This window comes from Lynx canadensis, chromosome B3, assembly GCF_007474595.2.
Source record: "Lynx canadensis isolate LIC74 chromosome B3, mLynCan4.pri.v2, whole genome shotgun sequence".
In the NCBI taxonomy this organism is placed as follows: Eukaryota; Metazoa; Chordata; class Mammalia; order Carnivora; family Felidae; genus Lynx; species Lynx canadensis.
Window position 1 is genome coordinate 25,732,423 of NC_044308.2, and position 16,587 is coordinate 25,749,009.

Consider the following 16,587-nt stretch of genomic DNA (forward strand, 5'->3'; position numbering starts at 1 on the left):
AGTCATGGAGATGAAAAGTACAGCATAGGGAATGTAATGAATAATATTGTAATAGCTGTATGGTAACAAATAGTAACTATATTCATCGTGGTGAGCATTTCATAGTGTGTAGAATTGTTGAATCATTATATATATATACCTGACCTAATAAAATATTAGTATGTCTCCTACACCTCAATAAAACAAGGAATTTGCCATAGTAGAAAATAGAGCATTTTGAAATGTGAATTATGAAGAAGAGATTGAGAGGAAAACCACAGTGATTAAAATTGAGAGAAATGATTGGCAGGTAGAAAATCACTGTCAAGTCTCTGAGTATAGAAAAGGAAATCCTCTTTGCTCAGTAAATAAAGGCCAACAGAAAACAGCCCAAGCCCTTGCATCATAGAGGATGCAGGCTGCCACTCTGATGTGGCCACCCTTGAACTCAGTCTTCTTAGCATCACTTAGTACATCAAGTGTCTGTCTTTGCACCCACATGCTGCAACACTATACTTTATATTAGCTCCCCAAAAGAAGGATGTGGTGTCATCATTGAAAAGATACTAGGTTATTAAAACATATTAAATAACATTATAAAAGCAGCTAAAATTTCCCACTCATTATGTAGAGCATTCAGAAATCTGAAAGAAGAGATTCAGGAATTGAAAACAGCAGCATCTTTAGTGTGAAAGACTGGCATTCGTGTTGATGTCCCTGAGAGCTTTCACATCACTACTTAGCATGTGCTATGCCCTAAGCTCTAAGACCTCTTTGTAAGCCCAGTAGGCTGTTGTTTTTCTGTTCTTTATATAATTTATCCTGTCTTTAATATTTTCTTCCTTCAATTAGCTTTGGGTTTAATTTGCTTTCCTTTTTCCAGTACTTAATATATGAAATTAGGTTGTTGCTATGAGATTTTTCTTCTTTTTTAATTTAAGCATTTACAGCTCTAAATTTCATTTTGAGGACTGCTTTTGTTGCATGTCATAAGTTTTGGTATGCTGTGTTTTTTATTTCCATTCATCTCAAAGATGTGTTCTTATTTCTCTTGTGATTTAGTTTAGACTCATTTGTTATTTAGGAATGTGTTGTTTAACTTCCACATGGGGTGAAATTTTCATATTTCCTTCTGTTACTCATTTTTAGGTTTATCCATTATGATCACAAGAAATTCTTTGTATGATTTCAATATGTTTAAATTTATTGAAACTTGTTTTGTGACTGAACACATGGTCTATCCTGAATCACGTTCCATGTGCTCTTTAAAAAAAAAAAAAGTATATTCTGCTGTTGTTGGATGGAGTGTTCTATATATGGCTGTTTGGTTTCATTGGTTTATAGTGTCTTCTGTTTCAGTCTTCTGTTTTCTGGTCAATACTCTGTCCAGTTTTCCTAACCATTATTGAAAGTGGTGTATTGAAGTGAGGTTCATCTATGTGTATACTTTCTATATATTCTTGATAGTTTGAGCCTTTTATCATTGTATAGTGTCTTTCTTTGTCTTTTATAACAAATTTGGTCTTAAGGTTCTCTTTTTATTATGGTTTGAATAGAATGTCTTTTTTTATGTTTTCATTTTCAATTTATCATATTTATGCTGTTGCAGACAGCATAGTTCATATTTCTTTATTGATTCTATGAGTCTCTGGCTGTTAATTGAAGTTTTACTCCATTTATATTTAATATAATTACTGACAAGAAAGGACTTTGCCTTTTTTCTGTTTGCTTTCTGTATGTCTTATTTCTTTTTTATTTCTTAATTCTTCTATTAGTATCTTCTTTTGTGTTCAATTCATTTTTCCCTAGTGTGCCATTTTAATTCTCTCACATTTCTCTTACTGTATATATTTTTAATTATTTTCTTAGAGGTTACTCTGGATTTAAATTAACATCCAAATTCATGACAATCACGTCTGAATTAATACCAACTTAGTTTCAGTGATATATATAAACTTTGCTCATATAGCTTTGTTCCTTTATATTTCTACTGTAACAAATTAGATCTTTTAATATAATGTGGTCACAAACATAGATTTATAATTCTCATGTTATGAATTTGTCTTTTAAATCATATTGGATAAGAGAGGGGATATAACCAAAAATATAATAATCCTGGCATTTGTATTTATGTGTTATTAAAACTTGGAACAATGCCCAAAAAATGAAAACTCTCTTAGTCTTTGCAGCTAAGTTCTGTGTGTGTTGGGCACTCCTTCATTACTTAGGCAGTTTACAACTTCCATAGCTTTCATGTCTTGCTTGTGCAATGCCTTTAGGTCAGCTGAAGATGAGAATTTAGTCTTCTTGGGTCTTTTCTAAACATGCATCCAATCCTGGGCATGCACACATTTTTCTAGATTCTCTGGAATATGTGGAGCTTTCCAGCCCTTACTTCCCCAAGAGTTTCTTTCCCTAGCCTCTCCTTCCTAGATTTTTCAGTCTGTCTTTTGCTTGCCCAGCTGTATACATTGCACCATGGCTGCAGTGAATATATTTGTATTTAAATGTTTTGAACAAATGATCCCTTAGAGGACACCCCAGCCCTGGAAATCTCTGAGTCATTCCTTCAGCAATCCACCTTCTGCTCCTCTTACCAGCAACCAGCAGGAATGCATGCTGCCATTTTCAAGGCCACTGCAGAGCTAGAAAATGAGGACTGGTAACAGAATAAGTTCAAATACCAAAGAGCTTGCTCACTAAAATTCAGGTATTCTTTTTCTTCATTAAGTATTCTCCTGGCTGTTGTAAGTTCTTTATTAGATTCTAGTTTTCTAAAAAAAAAAAATATGCTGACAGTTTTTGTCACCTTACTCATTGCATTTGTGCATGTTCCTTAATTCACTACTTTTGATGATGTCACTTTTACTTCTTTCCTAGAATTTTTAAAACATCTATCATGTGTCAGGCATTGTATTACATATTTATATTCAGGGCTTAAAACAGCACTGTATAATAAACTTTATAATCCCTTTTAGATGATAGTTTATGCCCAAGATAGTTGAGTAACACAATAAGTACATGGAGACTGAGATGAGAGTTGAAGGGTCTGTTTGATTCCACTGCCTCTTCTATCTGCTTTCTCCTCCATTATGGTATTGTTGGCCTTATACTTTATTATTAAAGACATACTTGAGGGGCGCCTGGGTGGCGCAGTCGGTTAAGCGTCTGACTTCAGCCAGGTCACGATCTCGCGGTCCGTGAGTTCGAGCCCCGCGTCAGGCTCTGGGCTGATGGCTCAGAGCCTGGAGCCTGTTTCCGATTCTGTGTCTCCCTCTCTCTCTGCCCCTCCCCCGTTCATGCTCTGTCTCTCTCTGTCCCAAAAATAAATAAACGTTGAAAAAAAAAAAAGACATACTTGAGTTTTATTTTGAGAAAGGAACTTCTTTGCATATTTGTGCTCTTCCTTTTTTGCAACGTTTTTATTGTTCAGGCTTGTCTTTATTTTTTTATATTTGATCTAGTAAGAAGGATTATTGCTGGACATGTGAATACATATAAAAATTTAAACAGAATATTTATATGCTCACATTAATTATTACAGAGCCTTCCTAAGAAATACGAGTATTAAGAATAGATACCAGCCATATTAATCAAAATATATCAATAAAGTTTGTCCCCTTTTGATAAGAAATATGCTAACTTTGCAAAATTATCTCACATATGCTAGTTTTCCCAACATAAATGAGAATTGCTGACATCTTATTTCCAACAATTGAAGAGGAATGCAAAGTTTAGAGAGAATTTTTAGTCCAGTATAATTACGATGGTTGGTCTCATGGATGTTCCTATTACATCAAGAGTACAAAATGAGGGGCACCTGGGTAGCTCAGTTTGTTAAGTGTCCAACTCCTGATTTCGGCTCAGGTCATGATCTCATGTTTCATGAGGTCAAGCCTCAGCGCAGAGCCTGCTGGGACTTCTCTGTCTCCCTGTCTCTGCCCCTCCCCACTTGGGCTCTCTCTATCTCTCAAAATTGAATAAACATTAACAAACAGAGTAGAAAATGAACAATGAACTGACTAATGAAATCTGTAACTCAAGCTTGAAGTAAGTTGTAGAAGTTGGATCTATTGCTAAAAAGGAAACATTTATTATGTTATCTCAATAACAGATTTTTTTTGAAAGGATGAAACTCTACAATTGTATAAACCAGAACATTCATCATTTTAGTGTATTCTTATTTGACCTTTCAGGTAATTCTCTAAATTCTGCTTTTTACAAGGTTGCTCTTCACTGAATTTAAATTCTATTACATTTTAAGCAGGTCACTTTTAGCTCTCCACTAGCTACTTCCCATTCCCATACTTCACCAACCACTCGCAAATTTGGTATCTCATCCATTTTTGATCACAGGCAAAAACGCTGCCTGTGATTTGTGTAGGGGCAGGGTTAGTGCTAAGGTGAAGATCCCTTAGGAGTTTGGCTACCCAGGACAAGCACAATGTCCCAGCCATGAAAGCAACTAGGCTTGCAGTTTTGGTCTAGACCAAATCCAGTTGCAGTAGGCCTACAACTATCACAGAAGGGACCAGTACTCACTGTACAGTTAGTAAAAAGTCAAGGAAATGGATGAGCCTGCCAATCACCTTGGGCTTCCAAAATAACCTGTTCCCAGCTTGACAATGTTTAGATTTTAAAATTTCAGTTTTTATATAGTTGACTGAACTTTAGAATACATTTTTCTCCACTAGAGTGTATTATGCTAAGCGAAATAAGTCAGTCAGAGAAAGACAAATATCATATGATTTAACTCATATGTAGAATTTAATAAACAAAACAGATGAACATAGGATAAGGGAAGGAAAAATAAAGTAAAAACAGAGAGGGAGACAACCATAAGGGACTTTTAAATACAGAGAATAAAAAGAGGGTGTTGGAGGGGAGGAGGGTGGGAGATGGGCTAAATGGGTGATGAGCATTGAGTAGGGCACTTGTACAGATGAACTCTGGGTGTCGTATGTAAATGAAGAATCACTGGGCTCTACTCCTGAAACCAATACCACACTGTATGTTAATATGTTAACTAATTTGAATTTAAATATATAAATTATTTTTTAAAAAGGAAGGAAAGTGGAAGATACCAATATGTCAGTTAACAATGTCCTGCCTCTCCACTCCAAAAACACACTTTGTTGCCTGCCCTGCTAGGAGAGATGGATCCTGTAAACATTTCTCTTTTGTCAACTGGCATAACGTTAAGCTTTGTTAATAAAATGTGCTGAAGGGGGGAAAAACAAAGAATACCTTTTTCCTAAACACATTACTGTAAATTGTGGCTAGGTTCCCAAGAACTGGTAATTCCTAACTAACCAACAGTATGCATGGTGCATCATGTTAGTAGTGATTGTTTATAAGAAGACCAGTGCTTTCTTGCATTCTTTTATTTGATGAAAAATTTGCAGTTTTTTTTTTTTTTTTTGAAGGCAGGCATACATCGGAGAAAGTTCTAGTGGGTGGGACAGGGTTTTGGCATCAGGAAGATATCAAAGGAAAATTTCTGAAGGAGAAATAGCGCTATCTGTATTCCTATCACTAGTGACTTATTAAATGTATATAACTTATAATTATATATATACTATATATACATATTTGTATTAATAAAAATATCAATTTTCTGTAATTGAATGCATGAACAGACCTCTCTTCATTTGCTAATCTAGAGGTGAGTCAAATATAGGAAGAGGAGGCATATATACCCCTCAGAGCTGGGCTTCCTTTCAGACACCCCCTCACAGCAGAAAAGATGCTTCTCACATGCAGTATAAGTATACAGTTCCATCAACTTTGAGGATGTAACTTAGCTATAGAGCAGGAAGAACTCTCTAGCAGCGTCCCTACTAAAGGGTTAAAGGGTCCCTCACAGCCCCACACCAGAGGCAGCACGATGAGGCTACAGTACAAGATGTAAAGATGCTGCCGGCAGGAATGCCAGGTGAGTAGCATTATCTTTGCTCCATCTCCAAACCCTGAAGCCTTTCATAAGGGAACAGCTATGGTAAATATAAAGTTATCTACAGTAAGCATTCATCTGTTCTTTACAAAGACTCACTGGGCTAGAAAAAGTATAACAACCAATTTGCGCCTTATTTCTTTCCCATAACACCAATCATTAGAACTATTTAATTCTAAGAGTCCCCAAATAAATTTCCTATATTGCCTGAGAGTCACTGTAACATCTTTCTAGAGAGGTTATGTTTCCACTGAGTGAATATAACTCATGTACATGGTGTACAATTCAAAAACTGACCAAGCCAGGACATTTTGCATGAAATGCTATTTCATTGTCAAGGTCTGAGTTTTCATTGTAGCAAGCACTTTGTGAGATGTTTATATATTGGCTAATATTACCAAATTTCTTTTTTAACATTGGAAAATGGTTTTAAGATATACATGGGAGGGTGCCAGGGTGGCTTAGTTGGTAAGCATCTGACTCTTAATTTCAGCTGAGGTCATGATCTCACAGTTTGGGAGACTGAGCCCTGTGTCAGGCTCTGCGCTGACAGGGTGGAGACTGCTTGGGATTCTCTATCTCCCTCTCTCTCTGCCCCTCCCCTGCTTGCATGGGTTCTCTCTCTCTCTCTTTCTCTCTCAAAATAAATAAAGTTTTTTTAAAAAACAAAATATACATGGGGTTGCTGTTCAGCACACTAACGACTGGTTATTTGATTAGTAATACTATTTATTTGGTGAGGGGGAGACTACTATATTTATTTCCTATTGCCACTGTAACAAATTACCACAAATATAATTCCTTAAGACAATTTATATTTATTATTCACTGCTCTGGATACCAAAAGTATAAAACAGGTTTTACATGGCTAAAATCAAGCTTTTGGCAAGACTGTGTTTCTTTCAGATTCTCTAGGAAAGAATATATTTTTCCTTTTCCAGCTTCTAGAAGATGTGTGCCTTCCTTGGCCCATGACCCATCATTCCTTCCATAATCACATCTTTCTCTGATTCTGATTCTGTTTCCTTCTTATAAGTAGTCCTGTGATTACATTGGGCTCACCTGCAATACCCAGGATAATCTCCCCATCTCAAAAGCTTTAATACCATCCATCTGAAAAGTTCCTTTGGCTATGGTAGGTAGGAAGGATTAGGACAGGACTACCTTTGAAGGGGTTATTATTTTGCCTACCACAATCTGTGTTCTGGTCCCCTTCAAAACTCATGTATGTCTGACGTGCAAAATAATTAACCCCATCCCAATATCTCCAAAATTCAAAATTCGTTACAGCTGTTAAATTAAAGTCCATAATCTCACCCAAATCTTGCCAGTTCAAAAGTTCCAAACCTCATTATCTGAGTTATCTAAATCAGCTATACAAGAGGATCTGGGTATGATCTACTCTGAGTGCAATTCCTTCCCATCTATGAATTTGTGGAACTCAAGAAACAAGTTTCTGTTCCCAAGATCAAATGGCTGGACAGGCGTATAACAATTACAGATATTCCCATTTGAAAGAGGAGAAAATGTCAGGAAAAAATGAAGCACTATTCCCTCTCTCTGTCCTTTTCAGTACAAATTGGCAGTGTTTCTGCTGGTATAAAATTCTCAGAAGTCTTGTGGGTTCCCTATGTGTGTCTCAAGAATTCACACCATTAGATAAGAGGTTCCTACATAAATCTTTCGTTAATAATCTAGTCTTTATTCCTGGCTTTTGTTTACATGATTAAGGGAACTCAGGAGTCACACACCTAATCTCAAAGAGCCTACTGTGTGACTGCATACTCTGACCTTTTGACACTTTTGAGGCTTTAGCAAAAGGTCGCCCAGCCACACCCTAGTCTTTATTTTAAGAGCATTCTTTCCTGATAGTGAATCTCCTAATTATAGCATCTTTTGCAACCCGGATAATCTGAGAATTTCCCAAATCATCAAGTCCTGGTCCCCTTTTTGTTGTCAGTTCTTCCCTCAACCTATCTTTTCCTTCTCATGTTTTACTATAAGCAAGAGGAAGAAAACAGGACACAACTTCAACACTTTGCTTGGAAATTTCATCTAAATATCCAAATTCATCATTGTATCAGTCTCCTATGACTGCTGTAATAAATTACCACTAACTTGGTGGATTAAAACAGCACACATTTGGGGCGCCTGGGTGGCGCAGTCGGTTAAGCGTCCGACTTCAGCCAGGTCACGATCTTGCGGTCCGTGAGTTTGAGCCCCGCGTCAGGCTCTGGGCTGATGGCTCAGAGCCTGGAGCCTGTTTCCGATTCTGTGTGTGTCTCTCTCTCTGCCCCTCCCCCATTCATGCTCTGTCTCTCTCTGTCCCAAAAAATAAATAAATGTTGAAAAAAAATTTAAAACAGCACACATTTATTCTTTTATGCTTCTGGAGGCCATAAATCTGAAATCTGTGTCAAAGGGCAAAATCAAGGTGTCAGAGCCATATTTCCTCTAGAGGTTCTAGGGAAGAATCCATTTTCTTGCCTTTTCTAGTTTGTAGAGCTGCATACCTTGCATTCCTTGTCTCAGGGCATCTTCCTACATCTTCAAAGCCAGAAGCAAATAGCATCTTTAAACCACCCTCTGCTTTCATGCATCACCTATATTTATCTATGTATGTTGTAATCTACTTTTACTTTTCTCGTGTAAGAATCCTTGTGACTGCATTTAGTGCCCACCTGGATAATCTCCCCATCTCTGGACCCTTAACTTACATCACACCTACAAAGACCCTTTTTCCATGTAAGATAGTGTTTACAACTTCCCAGAATTAGGATCTGATATCTTTGGGGGTCATTATTTAGCCTACTACAATTGCTTATAAGTTTTGCTTTCCACATAATTATAAATATAAATCAGCTAAGTTTTCTGTCACTATATAAGAAAGATCTCATTTCTTCCAGTTAGTTTCCAATAGCATGTTCCTCATTTCCTTTTGAGCCTTTGTCTGCAAGATCTTTGATGTCCATATTCCTATCAACAGTGTCTCTTATGACCATGTATTGTCAGTTTTCTCTGCCATGCACCTCACTTCCTTGCAGGTCTTCAGCACAGAATAATTAACATCCATGTTTCAATTAGCAATCTGTTCAAGGAAGGAAAGTTTTATGTATTGTAAATCTCTATATGAATTTCAGCATCTGCCTACTGCCCAATTCCAAACTTATTTTCACACTTTTAGGTATTTGTTACAGTAGTACCTCACTTATAAGTACAAAACTTTGCATTATTTTCCTATTGATGCTGTAACAAATTATCACAAATTTGCTGGCTAAAACACAAGTAATTCATTTCCTGATAGTTCTGGAAGTCAGAAGTCCAAAAGGGTCTTACAAGGTTAAAACAAGTTATAGGTAGGATTGCATTCTTTCTGATTTCTCTAGGCGAGAATCTGTTCTTTGCCTCTTCCAGCTTCTAGAAGCCACCTGCATTCCTGAGTTCATGGCCACAGACTCTGACCTCTGCTTCTGCCATCACATCTCCTTTTCACATCACATCTCCTGATACTCCTGCCTCCCTCTCAAAATAACCCTTGTGATTATACTGGGTTTATATGGATAAACCAGGATATTCTCCCCTGTCCCAAGGGCCTTAATTTAATATATCTGCAAAGTTCCTTTGCCATTTAAAGTAATGCATCTATAGGTTTGGGGGTTTGAGGGGTAAGGACATGGGCATCTTTGTAGGACCATTTTTCTGCCTACCACCACCACATCTTCTACTGCACTGATGCATTGTTTTCATATAAATTAAAACACTCAAATCTGAAGAGAATATTGGGTGGGAAGCTAGAGACTAACCCCCTTTTCACACTTAACTATTTTTTTCTCAGAGAGTAAAAACAACTGTTATTTTGTCTCTTTTTCAAATGGGAAGACTGGACCAGAGAAGTTAGGCAGTTTTACAAAGGTAAAACAGTTAGTTAATGGCAAAGCTACTCTAGAATTTCACTGTTTTAACCATTTAAAGTTCTCTCCACTGTGACCTGCCCCTGGTCAAGCAAAGAATTCTTTAGTGAGTTTAGGACCCTAAACCCTTGATTAGGATGATATAAATCCAAGTTGAAGCAAATATTTTAACTCACAAAATATCATTTCTTGACCCTAAAATTAAAATGTTGTTGAAAATTGGGATGCTTGTTTCAATAAGTTAATGCTTGAATGTCTTAACAGAGATTAGGAGCAAAATAGAAATTTGACTTCTGGGGCAGGAGTGTGGAAATGCTGAATTTTTGGATCCACCAGTAGTTTAGAGAAGTTTTTCTGTAAGGCATATTTCTTAACCTTTTGGGCTTCATTTCCTTCAACTGAAAAGTGAAGGTTTCTGGTAGGTAATCTGTCTGACTCCTTTGAGCTAGGACAATCCATTATTCCATAGAGTGCTTTGATCTCAATTCTATATGAAGGAGGTTGGTTATACATCAAGGTACTCTATATTTCAGAGACCCCATCAATGGAAGGCTCGCTCTTACCTAGAGATATATATTTTTTTGTATTATGAAAGCATAGGCCATTTTTGAAATGTTTAAAGGGATAAAAAATTTAAATGTTGTTCCCCTTCTGAGGCTGAAACATTTACTTAGGGGATTTAGCTGAATAATGCGTTCATCCTTTAGAAGAAAGACACTATCATATATTTTTCCAGTGTTTGGAACTCTAATCCTAAGGAAGTCTGTTAAAATGGGGGAACAATCCATGAGGCTTTAATGATAGCATTTATTGAGATAGCAATTTTAGAATTACTATCTTTTTATGTATTTTTTATTTTTTTTAATTTTTACTGGAATTACTTCTTCTTTAACATATTCTTCTTCTTAGATTCAGCTAAATTCTGTCCACATGTCTCTGCCCACCATCACTACACCCTCCACTTTTCCAGCTATATACTGAAAGCAGACTCCTTGGTGTACAATCCTTATCATCTTTTTTATATATTTTTTTATTTTTATATTTTTTTATTTTTATATTTTTTACTGGGATTATTTCTTCTTTAACATATTCTTCTTTTTAGATTCAGCTAAATTCTGTCCACATGTCTCTGCCCACCATCACTACATCCTCCACTTTTCCAGCTATATGCTGAAAGCAGACTCCTTGGTGTACAATCCTTATCATCTTTAAATGTCAGTGCAGTGGTTTTCAGAAGGTAGGCAGCTCTCAGGACCAAGGAACCAGAATAAAGCAGGACAGAAGATGCTGTCTTTAGTAAGAGCTGAGACCACTATGGCAAAAAGAAAGGCTTCTCATACCTCATAAATACAGGGTGTTGGCCAAGAATGAAGGAAGACATGAGGAAAAGGGAAAAATCCAGGAGTGAGCAGTGTTTCCAAGGTGGGAGGTCAGGTCTCTCTGAGGGGATCTTCTCTGAGAAGTAGGAGCAAACAATAGAAATGCCAGGTGGTGGTGCCTCCAGTGGCCATTGACATAGAAACAAAGTACCACCACAAAGCACAGAAGGAAGAGAAATTAACTCTGATTCACCACACTGTCAAAAAACCAACAGATCTGGCTTCAAGTCAGCCTCCAGACCCAGTGGGCAATAAAGTGTTTCTTGGGGGACAGAAGTTCAGTTATGTGAGCTGGCAGACATGGCAGTATCTAGAGGGAAGATTCTGCCCTAGAGAGACCATCTCCACATCAGCCTGATGATGGGAGCGGGACCATAAAGTTGTCAATATTGTATGTGTAGGGGGCAACTTGAAGACTGCAGAACTGGATCTGCTGGTTCAAGTCTGTAGTACCTGTGGCTGGGCTAGGATGGCCAGGATCACCTGAAGCATCCCCACTTCCACTCCACTCCACACTACCCCAACTATCTGAGCCCAGGGTCTTCCTTACACCTAAACTATTTGAACAGAGGCTGTAGACCAGCACAGAATCTCCAAATCAAAGCTGTTCTCCTCCAAGCTCCTACAGCACTGTTATTTCTTGTGCTTATTTTTGCATTCATTGCTTTGTACCTGGCATTGTAGCTTTATATACACTTTCTATTTTCTTACTAAAAAATTTGCTTCTGAAGAAAATTCTAGATTTTCTGAGTTCAGTGTGAATTTATTCTCTAAAACATATTTGACTCATTTAAGTTCTCTGTCCCTCTATTTGCTTTACCTTAAAAATTTCTTAAATTCACTAAAAAACCAAATGAAGTTAACATTATTTTCTTTTGTGCTGACTGAAGGCTTTCCTCACAGGCTGTGATTGTTAAGTCATAATTTTCTTAATTCTAGTAAGTAAATACTTACCTTATCCACTTCATAGTCTCTAATAATAGTCCTTATACATAGTTTATGCTTGAAGAAGTCCATTGCAGATTACTTATCGTGTAAAACAATCTAAAAGTCTAACAATAGCTAGTTAGTTTAATATATATACATTATTATATTATTTATTATTATACATAATTGATTTAATATGAAATATATGCGTATATATGTATATATGTTATACATACACATATGTATGTGTATATGAAATATATATATTATATGTGCATAATATGAAATATATTATATATGTACATTTGTATATATGTTATATGTGTATAATATATATAGTTATATATTCTATATGTACACACATACATATAGTCCAGACATCTGTATCCTATAATTATATAGTTCATCTTTCAAAGTAATCATTATGTAGAGATTTTCATGTGGGAAATATCCTGTTCTAATGTTAGATATACAAAAGACAAGAGTGAAAGAAAATACATGTACATGTCAAAATTATCTGTACAGGGGCACCCGAATGGCTCAGTAGGTTAAGCATCTGACTTCAGATCAGGTCATGATCTCACTGTTTGTGAGTTCGAGCCCCACATTGGGCTCTGCACTGACAGCATGGAGCCTGCTTGGAATTTTCTATCTCCCTCTCTCTCTGCCCCTCCTACGCCCCCCTCAAAATAAATAAATAAACTTAAAAAAGTTTTTTTTAATATGTAGAAAAATTTACCAAGTGAAATTACAAGTGAAATGATACCTACTTGTAGTTTTCTCCTTTAAAATTCTTTTGTATATTTCCATATCCTTCTATGAACATATACCACATATCATTTTAAATACCATCTCCCTGCCTGCATGTCATACTTTGATGATGTGTTCTCATCTATGTGTACTCACACCATCTAAAAGTCACTCCATCTTTGGGGGAATGGCCCCTGAAACCAGAGACAGCAGAGGATTTCTTCTCTTTGATCAGCACAGACCTTTCTTGCACTAACACATAAATATGTCTCATTCACCATATACATACATTGACTTCTTTGTCTGTAATCATTAACTATGAATTAGGTACTCAGAGCAGAAGGCTAATCTGTTTTAACAGGAGGAAGTAGTGAAGGTAAAAATGAATGTTTTTACATTTTTATTCTCACTCTGGGCACAAAGGCAAGATTTGGACTGAATATAAGAGGGAAGGACCAATGATGCTAATATCTTGTTGAATTATTATTTGTCTAAAAATATAACTATAACATCTGTTTAAAGGTGAATATTTTATATTTTGATTTCATTCTATATAATTTAATTTCATTTTAAATAGTAGAAGAAGAAATTTAAGAAACAGAAGATTAACTCATTAATGAAATTTAGATTCACTATCTAATTAGTAAAGTCTGTAGGGAAATAAAAGCACAACAATATGGCAATTTTGGAATTGTACAGAACCCATTCCCACTTAGTGTGTGGTGGACATGCTGTCAGGAAGCCACTGCAGTCAGAGGCTTGGGCTTAAATCATTACTCCCTGACTTCATAGCTCTGCATCCTTGTCCTGATCTTTTAATATCTATGCATCACTTTCCTTTCTCGTAAACTTGGATGTTAATAGCAACAAATCTCATAATGCTACTCTGATTAGATGTGTTAATGCAGGTAAGGCACCTATCACAGTGCCTGACATACAACTGGTGGATATGATGTCCATTGATGTTTGAGTATTGGTGGCAGTTGTAGCAGACAGTAGTATTACTATCTGCAAGACCAGACATGGGTTAAAAACAATTAGGTTGTACCAGAAGATTGCTGTCATGACACAATTCACCTACTCTGTTTCATGTCATCAGTCCAATACACAATAATTGTAACCAGCTTCTGGTCAGAATTTGGACTGAGAATTTATTATACATTTATATTTCTTGAGCTTATAAACTATTTTATAAAATACATATATTTCAACCTTGTCCAAGGAAATGTTTTGATTATTCTGAGTTAGGAATGGGAAACAAACAATAAATCATTTTTAAAGGCATCTGGAATTACTTTACAAGTGGTAATGTATGTATAGACACACGAAGCCACAGAACTGACTAGATTTTATTTAAGCCATATTAAAAAAAATTTTTTTCAACGTTTTTATTTATTTTTGGGACAGAAAGAGACAGAGCATGAACGGGGCAGGGGCAGAGAGAGAGGGAGACACAGAATCGGAAAGAGGCTCCAGGCTCTGAGCCATCAGCCCAGAGCCTGACGCGGGGCTCGAACTCACGGACCGCGAGATTGTGACCTGGCTGAAGTCGGATGCTTAATTGACTGCGCCACCCAGGCGCCCCTTAAGCCATATTTTTAAATGATATCCATCTTCAATGCAAACCTATATAATTTGGTGGGTCAGGCAGACAATTTCATAAAAGATGGTAATTAAAATAATGACTGAGGTACTTAATATAGCTCTATGAAACATGGTGGTTGCTCGGTAAATAGTCAGAATTGGTGAGTCATTTAAAAAGTCTTCATCTCTTATTTTTCAGCTTGACTATTTCTGCAGAATGCCCAATGCAACTTGAGGACTTCCCGATGGATGCCCATGCTTGCCCTCTGAAATTTGGCAGCTGTAAGTTATTTTCACAAGTAAGAACCACGGATATACTTTTGGGGTTATTTCCACATTCATTCAGAACTTGGGTTCCATATGTGAATAAACACAATATGGGTGGCAGTCTGCTTGAGAAGACTGGAATGCTGTGGAGTCCTCATACCTTTGTCCTCACAGACTAGTTTTCTTGTCTCTAACAGAGAATTATGTGTCGAGGCACATACCATAAAGAATATGATCCGGGAGAAGTGTTTTCAGGCCCTCACCTGGCAGTTCTTTCTTTCTTTCTTTTTTTAAAAAAAAAATTTAATGTTTATTTATTTTTGAGAGAGAGACACAGAGCACAAGCAGGGGAGGGGCAGAGAGAAAAGGAGACACAGAATCCAAAGCAGGCTCCGTGCTCCGAGCTGTCAGCACAGAGCCTGATGCGGGGCTCAAACCCACAAACCACGAATCATGACCTGAGCTGAAGTCGGACGCTGAACCGACTGAGCCACCAGGCGCTCCTGGCAATTATTTTTACTTCGCAGACTGCAGGCCATATCCTCTAAGGAGCCAACATTCATGACTCAGTTTCCAGTACCCAGCCATGATCTTCACTTCTTAATAGAATATTCCATAAGAGCAATGACACTGTCATGTTCACCCTTACTGCTCACCCTGTACACGTTTTAGGAAACGTGTTTCTTGAACAAATAATTATTCATTAGGTGAACACCTTTGCATTCCAGCCATTCCAGATAGTGCAGTGATGACACTGTCTCTGAAAGTGTGCCTGCAGCCCCATCCTCCCTTCTGAGATGTTGGGAGGCAGGGTTAGAACCAAACTGTTTCCTTCTTTCTTCATGCTATCCATTTGTACTCATGCTATGCGAAGTTTTGATTTTTAAAAGCAGAAGAATGTGTTCCTGGAAATTGATCAGCAGACTTGTACTAATGTATTACATTTAATAATTGATGAACCAACATTGTTACATTATTATTAATTAAGGCCCATAGTTTATGTTAGGGTTCACTCAGTGTTATATATTCTATAGGTTTTGATAAATGTTTCCAACATTATATTATCATATAGAGTAGTTTCACTGCCCTTAGAATCCTTTGTACTCCACTGATTCACCATCCCTTCCCTCAATCCCTAACAGATCTTTTTACTGTATCCATAGTTTTTTCTTTTCCAGAATGTCATACAGTTCCAGAATGTTCATACATAGTACAAAGCCTTGTCAGATTGCTGCTTTTAGTTAGTAATATGTATTTATGGTTTCTCCATGTTTTTCATGGCTGAAGAACTAATTTCCTTTTAGTGCTGAGTAATATTCCATTGTATGCTTGTGCCATAATTTATCCATTCACCTACTGAAGGACATCTTGGTTGTTTCCAAGTTTGGGCAATTATGAAGAAAGCTGATAAAAACATCTGTGTGCGGGTTTTTGTGTGGACATACATTGTCAACTCCTTTGGTTAAATATCAAGAAGCACCAATGCTGGATCATATAGTGTGTATATGGTTAGCTGTGTAAGAAATTGACAAATTGCCATTCCCACCAACAAAGAGTGAGAGTTCCTTTTGTTCCACATCTTCACCAGCATATGGTGTTATCAGTATTCTGGATTTTATCCATTCTAATAGGTGTCTAATGGTATCTTGTTTTAATTTACAATATCTTTGTGACATATGATACTGAATATCTTTTCATATGTTTATTTTCCATCTGTTTATCTCCTTTGGTGAGGTGTGTGCTCAGGGATTTTGCCCATTTTTAATCTGGTTGTTCATTTTCTTATTGTTTAGTTTTAAGAGTTCTTTATATATTTTGTGTACCAGTTCTTTATCAG

The 16,587-nt window shown here is 36.8% G+C and overlaps 1 protein-coding gene across 1 annotated transcript in view; it reads left to right on the forward strand.

The window, feature by feature from the left end:
- Positions 1 to 16,587, forward strand: part of GABRA5 (gamma-aminobutyric acid type A receptor subunit alpha5) — an 82,172-nt gene that overhangs the window by 37,312 nt on the left and 28,273 nt on the right. Inside the window, 1 exon segment of the mRNA XM_030317582.1 lies at positions 14,683 to 14,765. Within this exon segment, the coding sequence (XP_030173442.1) occupies positions 14,683 to 14,765 (83 nt within the window).